Source organism: Crotalus tigris, unplaced genomic scaffold, assembly GCF_016545835.1.
Source record: "Crotalus tigris isolate CLP2741 ecotype Arizona unplaced genomic scaffold, ASM1654583v1 scf7180000019813.360662, whole genome shotgun sequence".
Lineage (NCBI taxonomy): Eukaryota > Metazoa > Chordata > Lepidosauria > Squamata > Viperidae > Crotalus > Crotalus tigris.
In genome coordinates this window covers 61,331-80,226 of record NW_024097723.1, presented here as the reverse complement: position 1 = coordinate 80,226, position 18,896 = coordinate 61,331, and the positions used below count along the sequence as shown (strand labels likewise).

General features: G+C 39.6%; 1 protein-coding gene across 2 annotated transcripts in view; it reads left to right on the top strand.

The window, feature by feature from the left end:
- CNOT6 (CCR4-NOT transcription complex subunit 6) overlaps positions 1–18,896 on the top strand; it is a 78,911-nt gene that overhangs the window by 36,078 nt on the left and 23,937 nt on the right. For both annotated transcript variants that reach the window (XM_039364584.1, XM_039364585.1), the window contains exons 2-7: positions 1,549–1,662; positions 9,117–9,303; positions 11,958–12,043; positions 12,467–12,571; positions 12,657–12,725; positions 13,684–13,841. In XM_039364584.1, the coding sequence (XP_039220518.1) occupies positions 1,551–1,662; positions 9,117–9,303; positions 11,958–12,043; positions 12,467–12,571; positions 12,657–12,725; positions 13,684–13,841 (717 nt within the window). In that variant the 5' untranslated portion in view covers positions 1,549–1,550. The remainder of the gene's footprint in view (positions 1–1,548; positions 1,663–9,116; positions 9,304–11,957; positions 12,044–12,466; positions 12,572–12,656; positions 12,726–13,683; positions 13,842–18,896) is intronic.

Genomic DNA, 18,896 nt, shown 5'->3' with positions numbered 1-18,896 from the left:
CCCACTCCACAAGGAGTGCTGCCACCTCAGCAGCATGGGCCATGCAGGCTTCTATTGAAGAGGTATGCAGGGCAGCCACTTGGGCCTCGCCCTCTCCATTCATTCGCCATTACAAAATCGACAAGTACTCCTCTGCAGAGGCCTCCTTCGGTAGGAGGGTTCTCCAGCAGGTTCTAGACCAAAGTTACACACGGGACCAGTCTATTCCCCAACCCAAGGGACAATAGGCTTTGGTATGTCCCACTGCGTGGATTATCCATCTCCAGTGCTGGAGAAGGGGCGTTGACTTACCTGAACGCCTTTTCTCAGCACGGAGATGGATAATCCACACCCACCCTTATAGACTAGGATAATAGGGTATATTTAGTGGAGCCAAAACGTCTTACTGTCAGTCAATGGCTGCGCTCGTGTCAAGACTGGAGAATCATGGTCCAGGACGGGCGTGGCAACTTTGGCTGACTGATCTGATTGGCCAGGAATACAGTCTCAACCCACTGCGTGGATTATCCATCTCCGTGCTGAGAAAAGGCGTTCAGGTAAGTCAACGCCCCTTTTCTTCTTATGTAGACTTGGAAAAAACAGCCTGAATCTGTTTTTCTTAGAAGTTGTCTAAGACATCTAAGAAAATATCTTAATTTTTTCCATTTAAGAAGAACATAAAATGGTGATTTGGAAATTATAAACCTTAGCATTTTTATTAAGTTTGGTTTATAAAATGCAAAGCTCAGAGCTCTTTATCCACTTGACTCTCTATGGCTGGTTTTACTGTTGGAAGTTTAGTCTGTGAAAGTTTCTTACAAACAATTTACAGAAATATTCTGTTCGTTACCATGTGTTTAGATTATTAGTAGGAATATATTTATGAAACTAAATAAGATTGCTTGCTATTGTTAAAGTTCTAATTCACCTCAAACCCACATTTTGACAAATTAAAAAAATAAGACAAAGCAAAATGAAAACATTTGAAATGTGAACTAATGAAAACAGTAGCATTAAATAGCACAAGCCAATGTAAAATATTATATACACACAGATATCTTATGGGGTTCTTGCATAGGTCTTACATGATTTTTAACTTATTCTTGTCGAGCTGATCTTCATTGCTTTACTTCTTAGGTTTTTTAAAGCCTAAAATTTTAAAAGACCAGTGTACCATTTGTCATCATACACTAGAAATTGTTATGTTGTGAATTTGATATGTGACGATTCCCTTTTTTGTAGCTTTCAGAAACAAGAAAACTGTCTGTCAAAGAGCTGAGGAAATTTGGAATGTATTGTACAGGGAAATATATGCCAAATTATTAAATTAGTAGGTCTGATGTTGAATGTAACTTTTGTAACTGATTTTTATGGAACATTAGCTGTTATCTGTACATTGTCATGACTGATGACTGAGCATCACTTTTCCTGACTGAAAATAATAGTGATCATTGCCTTAGTGAAAACATGGAATGACCCTGACATAGGCCACATGTTTCTGAAATACTTCTCACAAGGTTTGTTTTTGTATAAACAGTTCGGATTCAGCACTATGCAATTTTTTTTCAGGAATGCCCAAAGAAAAGTACGATCCACCTGATCCACGGAGGATGTACACAATTATGTCCTCAGAGGAAGCAGCCAATGGGAAAAAATCACACTGGGCAGAGTTGGAAATAAGCGGTAAGAGAAAAAAAAATGTGGGTCCATGGATTTGGATTAGTTATTGACAAGTCTGACCTCTTCATTATAACTTCAGTTATAGTAAACATTTTATTAAAATTTAATCTAGTTTGAAATGAATGTAATATGCTCATATTAATTTCAAACTTCGAACTAAATTCTTCACCTGGATTAAACAGGCTACTGTACTTTATTAAAGAATATAGATCAGTAGTTCTCAACCTTTTTAATGCTGCGACCCCAACCGGTCGTAAGTCGAGAACTACCAAACCGGTTGTAAGTCGAGGACTACCCAACTGGTCGTAAGTCAAGGACTTTCCCTGCCCAGGAGCGCCATGCATGCGTGGTGCCGCCCCCTGCGCCGGCCGAGGCATAGCTGGCAAGCGGCAGAGATGGCACAGGTCGACCACCGCCTGGGCTACCAGCTTGCCCAGCACAAGGGAGATAAGGCACCTGCCAGGCCCTACGTGCGCCAGCAACCCTCCCTTCACCCGCCGACCTCCCACCTCCCACCCCTGGCCCTCTTTTACTTACATTTTTAGTAGTTGCTCAGCAGGGAGGGGTGGAAACTTCCAGACAGCTCGCCTTCGCTGCAGACAACTTGCAGCACCGTTTGCAGAATGGGACTTTTGGCGGGCTCAGCAGGGCAGAGACAGCCTGGACAATTCCTATTGGCTTTTGAAAGCCAATAGAATTAGACTCTATTCAAGAGAGTCTATTCTATTGGCTTTCAAAAGCCAATAGAATAAAAGGGAGTAGCACAGCTAAGGAAAAGGGGAAAAAAATGGCGGACTGCGTTGTTTGGCGACCCCCGTGAAATGGTCGTTCGACCCCAAATGGGGTCCCGACCCACAGGTTGAGAACCACTGATATAGATAATGCTCAACTTATGACCCTTAGTTATGGTGGTACTGAACGTAAGGACTTACAAATTGGTCTCCAAAATTATGGCCATTGTGGTGTCCTCAAGGTCATGTGATCAGAATTCAGGCACTTGTCAGCCCTCCCACACCTAAGACCACCGGTTTGCTTCAGCTTCTCCAACCGCCTCTTTTCCCCCTCATCTAGGCCCTTTTGACACCCTGCACTCTATGGTCCCTGTTGTCCTAGCTGACCTTTTCCTTTTCCATTCCTCCCCCCCCCCCAAATGCTGACTAAGCTTGTCTGACCTGTTCCTTTGCAAGGCAGCTACTGGCTGCATGAGACTTTCTTCCATAGATTACAAATGGTGGTTTCCTTATAAGACCTGGAGAAGATGGCCTCTGTGTCCAGCAGCTGCCTTGCAAAGGACCAGCCTGGGCACATCTTGTCAGCAGTGGGAACAAGAGGTCCATAAGCCAGGTGGTATGGTGGAGCACAGGGTGGCAGGAACCTCAGAGTGCAGAAGCAAGGACATCTGGGATTGGTCCGGAGCAGCTACAGCTTCATGCTGTGTTACAGCTCAGAGGCTTCTTGTAGCCCGAGGACCGTGGAGTGCTAAAAGTGCATTACACTGCTGGACTTGGCTTTGCACTGTGCTGCAGCTCAGTGAGCCTGAGAGCTGTGGTGGATTCTTGAGCCTGAGAGCTGTGGTGGATCAAAAAGTCCTGTGAGCAGTCTGTTGCACTAAGCTTTGTACCATTGGGGTTTCCCAGAGTGTAGTGGGTTTGTGCTGGCTGGATCGGAGCATCCAAAGCTTCCAGAGGTGGCTGCATCTTCACACTGCCCTGTGGTTCAGGGGCTTCTAAGAAAAGCCACACTGTATTCTTTCCCAAGCCTCTCTCACTTGCATAAATGCACTTATCCTGCATGCTTTTTTGCTGGCCTCCTGAGCTCTGCATCGCCTCTCCCACCTCCATCCCAAACTCATGCATGGCCTGAAGACTCCCTCCCTCCTTACCTGGTAGCCCCTTTGCTTCCTGACCCACGTATCCAGAGCTGTAGTGGTGACTGGGAAGTCTGGGATTGCCACATAAGCGATGTAGTCACATGATGTCACACATTAGGACCTCATCACTTAATGGAAATTTTGGTCCCGATTTTTGTAAGTCGAGGACTATCTTTATAATTCCAAACATTATGTATAAATCTTATTGGAGTTTGCATATGGCATTACTATAAAAAAACTTTGGGTCCAATCCAGTCCTGCTTTGTTCCCTCCGTCTACCTACTTCACAGGAGAAACAAAATAGATATTAGTGAATGCCCCCCATTGTAGTCTTCTATTATTTATATGCTAAAGCAAGAATAAAAATAACATATTGAATGAAAGTGGAAAATTGGAGGATAAGAGAGAAATGTGTGCTGTGGAAATGGTTTCTTACTGACAGTCTTTGTCATTGCTTCTAGAAAATTCTGAATCATAAGTGCTTTTGTTCAGTATCTTAGCTAGAGGACAAAGAGAGCAGAAAAAGGCATCTCATCTTTGATATTTTATGTTGACCTTCCCTAATATACTTTAGTGAAAGCCCTGTTCAGTCAGATAAACAGGTTATCTAGCAATGACCCATCTGTCTCTCTACAGGATATTAAGCCCTACAGTACTCCAAGGCTTACGTTTCTGCTCATAGATTTTCCATTTTCTTTTATACATTTATCATCCAAGAATGTAATTCCTTTTAAAAAGCAACCAAGTTAAGGAAGAATGCTTTTTTTTTTTGCAGAGGGGGTGGGTCTCTTCTGATCTTACTGAAAGTCTCTAGATCAGCAGTTCTCAACCTATGGGTCGCGACCCTTTTGGGGGTTGCACGAGCCTTTCACAGGGGTTGCCTAAGACCATTGGAAAACACATACTTCCGATGGTCTTAGGCAGGACTTGTCAACCGCCTTCTCTCCCCCCCCCCCGGCGGCAGTGCTTCCCTTCCCCCTTCTGCTCCACCTCACTTGTTTGTGGAAAATATGCTGCTTGGCGGCAGTCTGCATGACGTCTATCAAATGTACCCTGCAGGGGACGCATGAAGAGCGCAGGGGCAGAGCAAGGCCCCGCCCTCCCCAGAGACTCATTGTGCAGCAACCGGATTGGCTTCTTCTCGTGCACGCAGGTCAGCGAAGGGGAGGCCGCCTTTGGGAGAAAACCACCACCTTCTTCTCCTTGGCTTTGCGCTCTTCTGTTCCTCAGCAGCTGGGCTGCCAAGCCTCTGCTAGCTGGAACTTCCTTTCCTTCCCTCCCTCTTGGTCTCTTCCTCCTTCCCTCTTTCTCCCATTGTCCCTTCCTTCCCTTCGCCTCCCTCTTTGTGCCTCCTTCCCTCCCTCTCTCTCCTTGTCCCTCCCTCCCTCCCTTCCTTCCTTCCTTTCCTTCGCCTCCCTCTTTGTCCCTCCTTCCCTCCCTCTCTCTCCTTGTCCCTCCCTTCCTCCCTCCCTCCCTCCCTTCCTTCCTTCCTTCCTTCCTTCCTTCCTTCCTTCCTTTCCTTCGCCTCCCTCTTTGTCCCTCCTTCCCTCCCTCTTTCCCCTTGTCCCTTCCGTCCTTCCTTCCTTCCCTCTTGTCCAGGATCGGGGCGAGCCTCTACAGCTGATCCGTGCTTCTGCAGAGCAGCCCAGAAGCAGATCAGCTGTAGCAGCTATCCTTGGCTCCTGAACAGCAAACTTGCTCGAGCTTTGCTAGAAAACATGCTTCTTGCTAATTTAGCAGAAGCGTGAATCAGCTGTAGCCTGGTGCTGATCCTGGTGCTTCTGCTAACTTAGAAGCAGCATGTTTTCCGGCGAAGCTGACCAAGTGATCTGGGCGGAGCTCTCCTCTGCCTCTGCCTGTGCATAGGCAGGTTTGGCATGTCTCCATGGCCACCGGCAGCAAAGCCACCAGCCATGCTGGTAGCCTGTCCCCCTCCCCTTGTACCTTCCTGGGCACGGAGGGGGGGAGGAAGGAATGGACAAAGAGGGAGGGAAATAAGGGACAATGAGAGAGGGAAGGAAGGAAGGAACAATGGAAGGGAGGGAAGGAAGGAAGAAAGAGGGAAGGAAGAAAGGAAGGAAGGAACAGACAAGGGGAGAGAGGGAGGGAAGAAGGAAGAGACTAAGAAGGAGGTGAAGGAAAAAGGAAAGAAGGAAGGGACAATGGAAAAGAGGGAGTGAAGGAGGAAGAGACTAAGGGAGGTGAAAGAAAAGAAGGAAAGAAGGAAGGGACAATGGGAGAGAGGGAAGGAGGAAGAGTAAGAAGGAGGTGAAGGAAAGGAAGGAAAGAAGGAAGGGACAATGGGAAAGAGGGAAGGAGGAAGAGAATAAGGGAGGTGAAGGAAAGAAAGGAAAGAAGGAAGGAAGGGACAATGGGAGAGAGGAGGGAAGGAGGAAGAGACTAAGAAGGAGGTGAAGGAAAGAAAAGAAGGGACAATGGGAAAGAGGGAGGGAAGGAGGAAGAGACTAAGAAGGAGGTGAAGGAAAGGAAGAAAAGAAGGAAGGAAGGGACAAGGGGAGAGAAGGAAGGGAAGGAAGGCAGGCACCCACCCCAGTCCCATCCCAGAGACCCACAGATTCCCCCCCACAGGCACTCTGCAACCTGAGTGATCAGCTGGCCATGCCCCCTGGCCATTGGTCACGTGACCCTGGGACACTGTGAATGTCATAAGTATGAATCAGTTGTCAAGCATCCGAATGTAAATCACATGACCCTGGGGATGCTACAACATTAAGTGTGAAAAATGATCATAATTCGCTTTTTCAGTGCTGTTGTAACTTCAAACAGTCACTAAACGAATTGTTGTAAGTCGAGGACTAATTATACTTTCCCATTTTTTTCCTTTTTTGGGGGGGGGGTCAAGTTTTTGATACCCCCGGCCAGCTGGATGGGGGGTTGGGGGTCACCACAACATGAGGAATTAAAGGGTCGTGGCATTAGGAAGGTTGAGAACCACTGCTCTAGATCCTATTTTTTTTTTCACCTTTGCACGAATGCCATCTGTATACTGTGTTTTCCTACAAAGCTTGTACCAGATATTGCTTAAACACAGCTCCTAGCATCTGTCATCCCCTAGCCTTCATAGGAATCATGGAGGTTACTAATAAGTAACTTCTAGAATGCCACAAGTTATGCCACTATTTTGTTTCAACTTATTCTAAAAATATGAATAAATTACCTATCTTTTTTGTTTAGTACTTCTGAAATGCATTGTAGTGTTTCTCTTTGTTTATTTCTTTGGATTCTTTATTTTCATGTAATCTCTGGATTTGGCTCCTAATATTTGCTGGATTTCTTTTATCCACAAGGTTGTTAGTGATTAAAAAAAATTAGAAAAGTGTGTTGAGGAAACTTCCCTTTGCAGAAATCATGCTGAATGTTCTTGAGCTATTGGTTGATTTTGCATATGTTTAATATTTCTACTTAATATAAAAATCTTTCCCATTAGTTATCTGGATTAAATATTAAGGAATTCTTCCATTCATAGTATTTCCATCTTCCAGTAAGAAGAGTAGTTTTAATTACTATGTTTTTAGTATCACAGTAATTTTGCATTTAAATTCTTTAATATTCAAGCTTTTCGTCTGTAAAGATGTAACATTTAATATTTCATTATCTCATTTGTTTTCTATTTATTCTTCTTTATTCATACTTCCATAGTTTTCTAATAAACTGACTGCCTGCCTTTCCAGGGAGATTGGCATTACATTCAGTAATTTTATTTGCAGACCCTTTCCAAGTACAAGTGGCTCTCGACTTATGACCACAACAACTGAGACCAAAATTTCCATTGCTAAGTAAGATGGTTGTTAAGTGAGTTTTGCCCCATTGTATGAACTTTACTTGCCACTGTTGTTAAGTGAATCACTGCAATTGTTAAGTTAGTTACACGGTTGTTAAGTGAATCTGGCTTCCCCATTGACTTTGCCTGTCAGAAGGTGACACAAAGTGATCACATGACCCTGAGACACTCTAACCGTTAGTTGCCCAGCATCTGAATTTTGATTGTCTGACCGTGGGGATGCCACAACGGTCATAAGGGTGAAAAATGGTCATAGATCAATTTTTTTCAGTGCTATTGTAATTTCAAATGGTCACTAAATGAATGGTTGTAAGTCGAGGGCTCATTTTACCAGGGGAAAATAGCATTCAGTAGAACTCTGATTGAGGAAGGCAGAGCAATGATTTTTTTTGGGTAATTATCTGTTTTTGCTGATTACCACTCCAGTTAGCACTGACCCTTTTCTCAGCCAGCAACAGGAAAGATTGTGATGGTATTGCATACCCTATTTCTCCTTGGGACAACCACCTCTAGTCAAACATCTCCAGCTGGCAATTGCTGCCACTTTCCATCCATGGAGAATTGGGTTTAATATGTCCCTTTTTGTACCATTTCTTTGGGACTCGTTAGTTTATCCAAGTGATTGTAATTGAACTCTTTGCAGTCGTTTCTAATGTTTTCCTTACCTCTAGGGTGACAAACCAAGAAAGTACTGTTATACCATTGTCTCTGACTACTGTGCCATCTTAAGCCAAGTGTTTCCAGTTCTTTTTGGATGTTTCAGAAAAATCAAATTTGAAAAGCTCAGTGACCTTTTTGATGCTAGCTACTGGTTGTTATCCAGTGAACCTGAAATTCTGATATGGAATATATAAATGACCATGTCAAAGTATAGGCATGCTTGTTACTAACAAAATGTTCAGTATACATTTCTTTGGGGACTGGGGTAAACCTTCTTTTAATCTATCCATGTTGGGTGCTGTACCAGTGAATTGGAGACATGTGATATGCTCATTTGTAATACAAGTAGTCCTTAACTTACAACCACAATTGAGCTCAGGATTTCTGTTACTAAGTGAGACAGGGTAACTGCCAAAGGGCAATTCTGGGCAGCTAATAGAGATAGTCCTTGAGTTTGTGTGAGTTTGTTTCGTGACCTGAGTTATAACAGTACTGAAAAAAGTGAGCATCTCCATTCTTATGTGATCAGAATCCAGATGCTTGGCAACTGACTCATATTTATGGCAGTTGATCACTTTTTGTCACCTTCTGACCAACAGTTGATCACTTTTTGTCACCTTCTGACCAACAAAGTCAATGGGGAGATTGATTTACTTAACAACCCTGTTACTAACTTCACAACTGCAGTGATTCACTTAACAACTGTGACAAGCAAGGTTGTGAAATGGGGCAAAAATCACTTAACAAAAGTCTCACTTAGCAACAGAAATGTTGGGCTCAGTTGTGGTTGCAAGTTGAGGATTGCCTGTATGTAAACAACAAACCATCTTTTATTTTTTTTTTTTAAAAAAATATTTTTTATTACCTTCTGGGGCTGTGTTAACCAGGCATGTCATGCCCGCTTTAAATTTTATGCTCAAATTTGCTTTCTTTTGTAATTTTGCTTTGAAGAATCATTTGATTACTCCGGGCACTGCTGAACTACAGTTCTCAGCAGCCTCAACTAGCATGGCCAGTGGTAAAGGAAGCTAGAGCTTGTCAATTAGTAATATCTGGAGGCCACTTTGCCTCAACGTTTAGGAAGTGGAAGTGATCTAAAATAGCCGTATCCTTTTTGTTTTTTAGGAAAAGTCAGAAGCTTGAGTTCATCCTTGTGGTCACTGACCCACTTGACAGCTTTGCATCTCAGTGACAATTCCTTATCCCGTATTCCTTCAGATATTGCCAAGCTTCATAATCTGATATATTTGGATCTGTCATCTAATAAGATTCGCAGTTTACCAGCTGAGCTCGGAAACATGGTGTCACTCAGGTAAACGATAGTTTTATCAGCAAGACCCTTGTGAAATCATTTCAGATTCTTTGTCTTCTTGCATTGTGATTTTGCAGAAAGCTTCAAGTTCAATTGCCATGAAAATATACATCGAGTCAAAGCTAAAGCATTTGTATTTTTTTGGGAGACTTCAGTTTCCTTGTGCTTACTAATCTGTGTTAAACTTAGTGGATCTGATTCCTTATTAGTTGCAGACTGAAACCTGCTATGTGTATTTCATTAATAAGGTGAATAGTACATTCTGTAACTATTTAAAACAGTAGCATATTTGAGAGGGGGGAGGTAATAAGAGATCAATATTCTGCACGTTGACCTCTTTTCCCACTCTATCCACTCCTTTTGGGCACTTCGGCTTACGCATTGCTTCAATGTTTTCTTGTGAAAACCTCTACAAGTTATCTCTACTTCCCCAGTTAGTTATCTTTATTGATGCACATGTCCTCAAATATAGTCCTACCCACTATCTATCCACATATTACCTAGTTTTGTTTTTTCCTGTTTTATCTTTGGAGCTGTGTTGTAGGTTGCACTATGAGCAGTGCAGTAGTAATTAGCCCTATTTGATTTCATTTGGTTCTATAATAAAAATCTGGATGCAACATGTTCCATCAATACTGAATATATATATATTTTAAATCACTTATTGTTACTTAGAATGAATTTAATTGGAATACTTGGGATAAAAATGAGTTCAGTCTTTTCCTTTTCAAACAGTACTAGATAACCTTGTGATCCACTGGGCTAATCCTTTGAGGGAAAGGTAGGGTAACGTGATGAGAATGACACTTCAAGCTGACCAATTTTTTTTTTTACCCCAGTGCTGGATGATCCCATGATCATATATCATACATACAAAAATAATTGCAATGGCAAACAAGCTTTAATAGTAAGTCCTAAAGTTCTTATCTAAACAGATAAACAGAATGGCCACAGATGGGCAAAACAGTGGGAATGAGAGTGATGTCCAAGCCTGCTGGCTTTCCCATTGACTTTGCTTGTGAGAAGCTGACAGGGAGCATTGGAAATCATAATCTCATGACCACAAAAACCCTGCTATGGCCACAGTTTTGCAAATAAAATTGATTTGAACACTGTAGAAATTTCAATTCCACAGGAGTTAGATTTTTAAAGCATTCTTTAACGTAGAGGAGGATTTTAGGTTGTTGTTGTTAGTTGCGAAGTCGTGTCCGACCCATCGCAACCCCATGGACAACGTTCCTCCAGGCCTTTCTGTCCTCTACCATCTTCTGGAGTCCATTTAAGCTCATGCCTACTGCTTCAATGACTCCATCTAGCCACCTCATTCTCTGTCGTCCCCTTCTTCTATTGCCCTCAATCTTTCCCAGCATCAGGCTCTTCTCCAGTGAGTTCTTCCTTCTCATTAGGTGAGCAAAGTACTTGAGTTTCAACTTTAGGATCTGGCCTTCAAAAGAGCAGTCAGGGTTGATCTCCTCTAGGACTGACTGGTTTGATCGCCTTGCAGTCCAGGGGTTGTGATATCATGCACCATTTCGTCTAACTTAAGGTTACAAACAGATAAATGAAATGAGACTTAGTAGTCTAAAAATGGATACAAATTCAAGTAGAGCAATGGGTGAAAATCAGAAGTTAAATATTCTGGTTTTGTGTAAAAATCTAATTTACTCATTTTGAAGTAAGAAATGATGTTTATGAATTTTAACAACAACAATAATAGAGTTGGAAGGGACCTTTGAGGTCTTCTAGTCCAACCCCCTGCTCAGGCAGGAAACCATTTCAGACAAATGGCTGTCCAGTCTCTTCTTAAAAACTTCCAGTGTTGGAGCATCCACCACTTCTGGAAGCAGGTTGTTCCACTGATTAATTGTTCTAACTGACAGGAAATTTCTCCTTAGTTCTAGGCTGCTTCTCACCTTGATTAGTTTCCATCCGTTGTGTCTTGTCCTGCCCTCAAGCGCTTTGGAGAATAGTTTGACTCCCTCTTCTTTGGGGCAGCGCCTGAGATATTGTAACACTGCTATCATGTCACCCCTCATCCTTCTCTTCATTAAACTAGACATACCCAATTCTAGCAACAGTTCTTTGTATGTTTTAGCTTCCAGTCCCCTAATCATGTTTGTTGCTCTTCTCTGCACTCAACATCTTTTTTACATTGTGGTGACCAAAACTACATTGTGGTGACCAAAACTAATTTCATACAGTTCTGAATAAGAATTTTTGAGTTATAATGTGTGTTCATTAGATTAGCACTAGGAAATTGGAGTTCAAAGTCCCACTCAGTGACGAACTCCTCCGAGTGACCTTAAGCCAGTCATTGTCTTTTGGCTACCATTTAAGAACTATTTAATGTATTAGCTACTTAAATAATTTTGATTAGTAATGCTGGCTTAGGAATTACTGGTTCATTGTTTTACTTTCTTAATAGTTTAATAGGATTATGTTTAGAACACTAGCGGGTTTGTTTTAATTCATCATGTTCAGTATTATTTTATTAATCATTATATTCTGTAGTGTCCAGTATTCCTAATCATTATGGTTCAAGCTGCTTGTCTTTTTGGTGTGTGCTTTAATATTGTTTCTATTTTTCACTGAAATGTTTAATTTAATTAAATATATTATCGTACCGCTTTTGTCTTTATGTGACTTAACATCAGGGAACTCCATTTAAATAACAACCTGTTACGAGTTCTACCATTTGAGCTGGGAAAACTGTTCCAGTTACAGACCTTGGGTTTGAAAGGTATGCATTTTTCCTTTGGTACTTTTTCTCCATTTTTTATTTTGTTTTACTTCCAGCATCCATCACTTTCTGTCTGATATTAAATAAACAAGACCAGATTCAAGCAGCTTTAAATTATATTCATAAATATCTTTGTACTGCATTCTATTTCTGTTTTAAGATTTCCCCTTTTTAAGGCACTAAATCAGTCTTATTTTTTTTTTGTCTGAACAAAAAGTAGTGTTTGAATTTCTTCTCTCTCTCCCCCCCACCAGCTGAATCCAATCTGGTTTACTGATAATTTTATGAAGTGAGAACCTCAGGTTTTCAGTAATTACTTCTGGTATTTTGAACTGAATTTCCCAGATACTAACTGTAATAATAAAACACTTAAATCTGTGTTGTTGAGCTTTCATTCTTCCTTTTGTCTAATCATTTCTACAGGAAACCCACTTACACAGGATATTCTGAATCTTTATCAGGAACCAGATGGAACAAGAAGGCTACTGAATTATTTGCTTGATAATCTGGCAGGTACTGCAAAAAGAAGTAAGTAGTACTTTCCAAATACATATACGTGTTCTTTATCATAAATACTCTTTTATTATTGAGATATTTTTATTTTCCTCATTAGTTTCAACAGAACAGCCTCCTCCCAGATCTTGGATTATGCTGCAAGAACCTGATAGGACAAGGCCAACAGGTAATGGTGAAGTGATCTTTTTAATAGCTTTGCTTAAGCAATTTCTTCAATCATGTTCTTCCATTTTAGAGATGCATATGCATATGGTAGCTTGAGGCTAATCATGAAAGAAAACTTCAATTATTTTAGTTACTGTATTTTCCGGCATATTAGACGACCCGGCGTATAAGACGATCCCTGACTTCGGAGCCAATTTGAATGCCTAAAAAGTCGTCTTATACGCCGGAAACTACCGTAATTTCCGGCATATAAGACGACTTGGCGTATAAGATGACCCCCGACTTTAGAGCCGATTTGAATGCTTTAGAAAGTCGTCTTATACGCCGGAAAATACAGTATCTTTTTTCTAGAAAAAGTTCCTTTAGTTCTTAATCTAAAGTGATCTTGGATTGGCTGTTACAAAAAATATTGTGCAAAATTTTGCAATTTATTCTAAAGACATTTGTGTGGCAGTAGAAATTTAAATGCCAAAAGGGGCTGGTGTATGTTTATATGTGCTTTTACTTAGATTAAAAAAATTATATTCTCTTCTGATTCAAAAATTGGTGATGTTTTAAATTAGAAATTCATAAAAGCTACACTATAAATTAGTTAACTTAGAAAATTTAGTCAATAGTCAAACCAAAACATAGAATATGATTTGTATTCCATAATTTAGTATTTGTTTGGTTATTTCCTCCCTACTTCACCTTGGAAGCTTACAACAATAAAAACAAAGAAATAAAAAGAAGTGTAGACATAATAGTAGTAAAATAATGAAACAATGAAAATACAGTAATATGAGATTTAAAGATGGGGAGAAGCAACAGTGTGTGGGGGGGTTTTGCTGTCTGTTTGATATAAACAGACAGCAAATATAAACGAGTAAAATTTAAAAAAATATTTAAAATTATATCTATTAGAACATTTATTTATTTATTGAAATGGTCTGGGTGAAACTTTTTTTTTTTGTCTCTAGCTCTGTTTTCTGTCATGTGTTACAATGTTTTGTGTGATAAATATGCTACTCGGCAGCTATATGGATATTGCCCATCATGGGCACTGAACTGGGAATACAGGAAAAAAGCTATAATGCAGGAAATTTTGAGTTGTAATGCTGACATCATAAGTCTTCAGGTAAGAAAATGTATTTCCTTCTGTAATACGATAATCACTTAAAGCTGTTAATATATAAGTTACAATGCATTTTTGTCATCTGTAGTATCCCCTGACTGCCTTTGTCACTAAAATGAGCCCTTAGTTTCTGCTTGTGAACTCTTTGGAGGTAATCACAGACAAATGAATAGAGCAATAGTAAACAAGAACTATGAAGCTTAAATATTTTCTACCCTCATCCCATAGTGAGAGGCACATGAAAGTCATTTCCTGATTTATCATTCATCTGTTGTGATTCAGTTGCCTTCCCATCTGTTTTAAGGATGGGCTACATGGTCACAGATGATGTGCCAAACTAACAGATGTATTGAAAAAAAAGTAGCAGAGCTTCTCTGCTAGGGATTACATGGGCCTTGAAGCAGAAAACAGGAATTAGAGTCAGCCCGGCTGGCTAGCACATACTTCACCAAGCCAGGGAAATGCTAATTTGTTTTTTGTGTTAAATGTAGCTTGTCATCTCATGAGTTTATATTATAGCTTGTCATCTCATGCGTTTATATTATATTATAGCTTGTCATCTCATGAGTTTAAAGTGTCCATCAATAGATATAAATTGGATGCTTTCTAAAGAGTAATTAAATGGGCAAAAATTGTCTAGATTTCTAACCCTATCTTTTGGAGTTTTATTTTCTCTTCTGTTCTTCAAATGTGTAGTTATTTCATTGTGACCTAGTTTTTTTCTTACTGTTATGAACAGATTTTTGAATAGGTAGTTAATATTTTTAATCTTATCTTTTATGTGAGGCACTTACCACTAGAATTCTGGCATAAATAATAACTCCCCTTTATGATACTTCTTTGTCTCCTAGTTTTTTGAGGAAACTACATATTATAGGTCTCAGGTTTCTTAAGAGCTATTCTTTATCGGTCTGGATTTTTTCTAATCTTGAAAAATGCTCATTGTCAAAGGCCGATATGTTGCTCCATAAATATACAAGCTTTTATAGCTGTATATTTGTATATTCAAGTACTTGATGCATCACTAGTAGTGAACAAATACAAGATTATTGCAGTTACTAATGTGCTAAATCAAAAAGAATTGCTTAGAATTGAGCTCATGAATTTTGGGGTCTACCTATTCAGCTTGATCTTTTGTAAGTTCAGTGGACTCTAAACTAAATTCTTGATTGGCTGAAGTAACAAAATATTTTTTTTGTAAAGATAATTTAGTTAGGGACTACCATGAGATCTTACAAATCCTATGCATTAATTGTTTTTGTACATTGTATTGTTCTTCCTTCTCCAATATATTTATCTTCCAGTTTTATTTTTCACTTCAATAGTTATTCTATCGCTAAGTGATACCCTTACCTTTTTGAAGTTTTAGACTATTCAGTCAATTATTATTGCAATTAGTTTAATTAGATCTGCACCTGTGCGCTTTAGATAGTGCTTCATTTCAAGCTCAGTACAAAAGAGGGCCATATTAAAGCAGATTGAATTGGAACTACCTCTTCATGGCAGAGAGTGTCATCTTTGTATTGTTAAATGAACCCCTGAGACATACAGCCAGCACGCAGAGAACAAAGGGAGCTAATCGCTCATTGACAGTCTTTCTATCAGCACCCAGTTTAGCAGTTAACAAACATTTAGTTCTTTAACAGAGCAGGCCTACTGCTCCTCTGGAAAGACCAGAAGAAGCCTGGTTACCCAGTACAGATACGTTGTGTTCACTATGACACATTGTTTTGATATTACAAAAAATTACTTTGAAATTATTGCACTGCAACCTAGCATTGCCCTTAATAATTCTCGTACAAAGGTATGTTGATTAGGGAAAGAGAGATTGCACAGTACCATAACATAAGCTATTCTTTTGCCAGCAAGAAATAATGAAAAGCTCACAACAAGACAAAGAATAGTCACACATATATAGGGCTCAAGTCAAGAAAAATTAAACCGAGCAGAAGCCTAGCAACACAGAAAGATAAGAAAAGCTCACTGAAAACCACCAAACAACATTGTCTCTGTTCTGGCATTTTTAAATATTTTGGAATCCCAATACAGCAGGGAGGCAAAAGAGCATGCGCAAGTTGCTCAAATGTACCAAAGCTTAACAAACCAACACTGTACAGGAATAGTAGTCTTTTTGCATTTACAATATCACTAGCAATATGCAAACGCATATTTGAGTTACCTTCATGCAAAGAAAGACTCAGCAAAGCAAACATGTTGAGATGAACTCTAGTAGTAATTTACCATTCACATAAACTTTAATTTGCCCATTGGAAAGAATTTTTTTAAAAATAACACAACCTTCTAGGCAGTCTCTTTCTGTTTAGCTGCATGCTTAATTTCTGCTTTCTTCTCAATACTCCTCTGACATGACCTCATCATTTCCAAACCAGTAGCATCAGGTACATGAGCAGGTACCAATAGCTAGGTAAGGATGAGAGATTTGAAGAAAAAAAACCCAGCTGCATTGTTCTAAATTTTGCAACAAAACAATGAGTTTTATCATGAATTTATTCTGAATTAAGCACAAATATATTTTGTTTCGTGCCAAGAATGCTTTAAGCAAATTGAAATGGGATGTATAGGTAGTCCTTGACCCATGACCGCAATTGAGCCCCAAATTTCTATTGCTGAGCAAGGAAGTTGTTAAGTGAGTTTTATCCCATTTTTATGACCTTTCTTGCTTTGGTTGTTAAGTGAATCGCTGCAAACATTAAGTTAGCAACACAGTTGTTAAGTGAATCTGGCTTTCCCATTGACTTTGGTTGTCAGAAGGTCGCCAAATCATGAACCTGGGACACTGCCATCGTCATAAATATGAACTAGTTGCCAAGCATCTGAATGTTTGATCACATGACCATGGGGATGCTGCGATGGTCATAAGTGTGAAAAATGATGTCATTTTTTTTTCAGTGCCATTGTAATTTTCAATGGTCACTAAATGAATGTAAGTCGAGGACTATCTATATATTCCTACAGGAGTCTACTCTTGTATCTTGCTTTGTTCTAGTTAGACAGCAGAACTATTCTGACAATTGGTGTTTTTCATGGCTAGGATTATTCCATCAGAATATATGTAATTTCAATTATTCTATCACTCTTAGGGCTCATGTTTGGTTTAAATTAAAAGCATCCAGAGGGGGCTGGGAGAAAGGTTAATGCACTGATACAAAACCAGCTCTGACCTTTTGTATATATGTTGCATGAAAGGAATAGTGCATACAGTATGACAGTTTTTGTCGTTTTGATTAATGTTCCGGATGCCTCTGGTTTAAACCATATTGTAATAACTTAATTTTGGGACAGTTGTATATCATATCCTTATAGCAATTTATGTGAAATTTAAATATTTCTACATTCTTAGGTTCTCGGGTATTTGAATAGTGCCAAAACATCAAAAAAACACAAAGCAATTTGCTGAAGAATTTGTCTATTGGAACAGCCCAATATAACTTCATTTTCCTCACAGAGGTTGTCACTAGAGATGTGCAAAATTGTTCAGTTGCAAATTTTGTGGCTTCAAGAGCTAGTTTTGGGGGCTTTGACTGTTCAGAGCAGTACAATTGGGCAATAGTTTTTTGTTGTTAATTGGGTTCTTTTTGTCAGCCATTTCCCAGTCATGTCCTAGCTACTTATGTTTTAGACTCAAGGGGGGGGGATACAATTAAACACATGATCAGACAGAAAAAACCTGCTTGAAGCTTCATGCCTGGCAGCCTACCAAGTTCCTGCCATAAAAAAAGCGACTTTGCTATGGGGAAATTAAGAGTTCATGTAGGAGGGAGAGCTCTGATTTGTTTTGCAGATAAGTAATGCAAAGGTTTATGTGTGCATGTATTTTATACAGAAATGTTCATATTAGTAGTCTTGACGTATAGACAGTGTTTTAGTTTGTTTAATCTTGATGTACATGGGTGTGCTGTGCATATTTTGATATCTTGTAAAGTTAATGATATTTGTTCAATTATTTCCGCAGCCAGCAATCAGGACAACAAAGTTGCTTTTGTTAAGCTTGCATGTGATATAAGGCTATGGAAGAAAAGTAGGGAGGAAGAAACAGTAACTGTTAAAATCAGATAAGGGGATTATTTAAAAAAAAACACAAATCATAGTGCAGATTAATTAACTGAAAGATATTTTAAAGAGTTGAGCATTTTCAGTACCCTATTAACTGAAGAGCTTTATTTAAAGAACTTGAAAAGACAACTGTCAGTTTTGATAATACATTCTAATTTAATCTAATTTTTCAGTTAGATAAGAGCAATATTTCCATTGTTTCCTGCAGGAATTTATGCTATTAATAATATTGAATAGGCACATTTTTTTTGCACTTTTAATAGTAGGTAGCATTCAGCACACAAATCTGTTCCATCTACTCTGGAACCATGAGGGAACAGAAACAAGCTCCAGAGTTTCATTATTTCATATGGTCAGAATACTTAAAAATAGAAGATTTATGCTGCTAGGGATTTTATTCCAATTTGGCAGTAACCTGAGTGTCAGTGTCTATATCTGAAGTTGGGCACACTTTGGGGCGGTTGCTGGTGAACTATGCAACAGCAATATTTGATCTAAGAATCTTTAGGCTGTCACTATTTCCCAGACCATATGCAGATGATATTGTAGCTAGCACTGTCTTGGCAATATTATCTTTTGAACTTATGGACCATAAGAAAGTGTATAAGATACTTTGCGCTGTGAGCTATGACACCTGTGGGATGAATCCATAACCCTTAGATACTTTAGGCAACCAGGAGTGAGGTGCGGGGAAATGAATCCAGGATATTATTAAATGCTTCTTTGATAGAGGAAGTAAGTGAAAGAGGGGTTGGATTGCCTGTTCCTTAAGAGGCCCCCTCTCAATTGGTCATATTAATCAATTTCCTGTAGGGGAAAAATTTTGATGGAGCTTCAGTTGCAAATTGTTCTAGGTAAAGTGGATCCCAGACTTGGACACGAGATCAAGACAGTTCTGACTGATGAACTTGTACAGACTTCAGTGAAGAGAGCACACCTGCTCAAGTCCTATTAGAGTTCTTTAGTGTTAGGAATCAGTCTGAG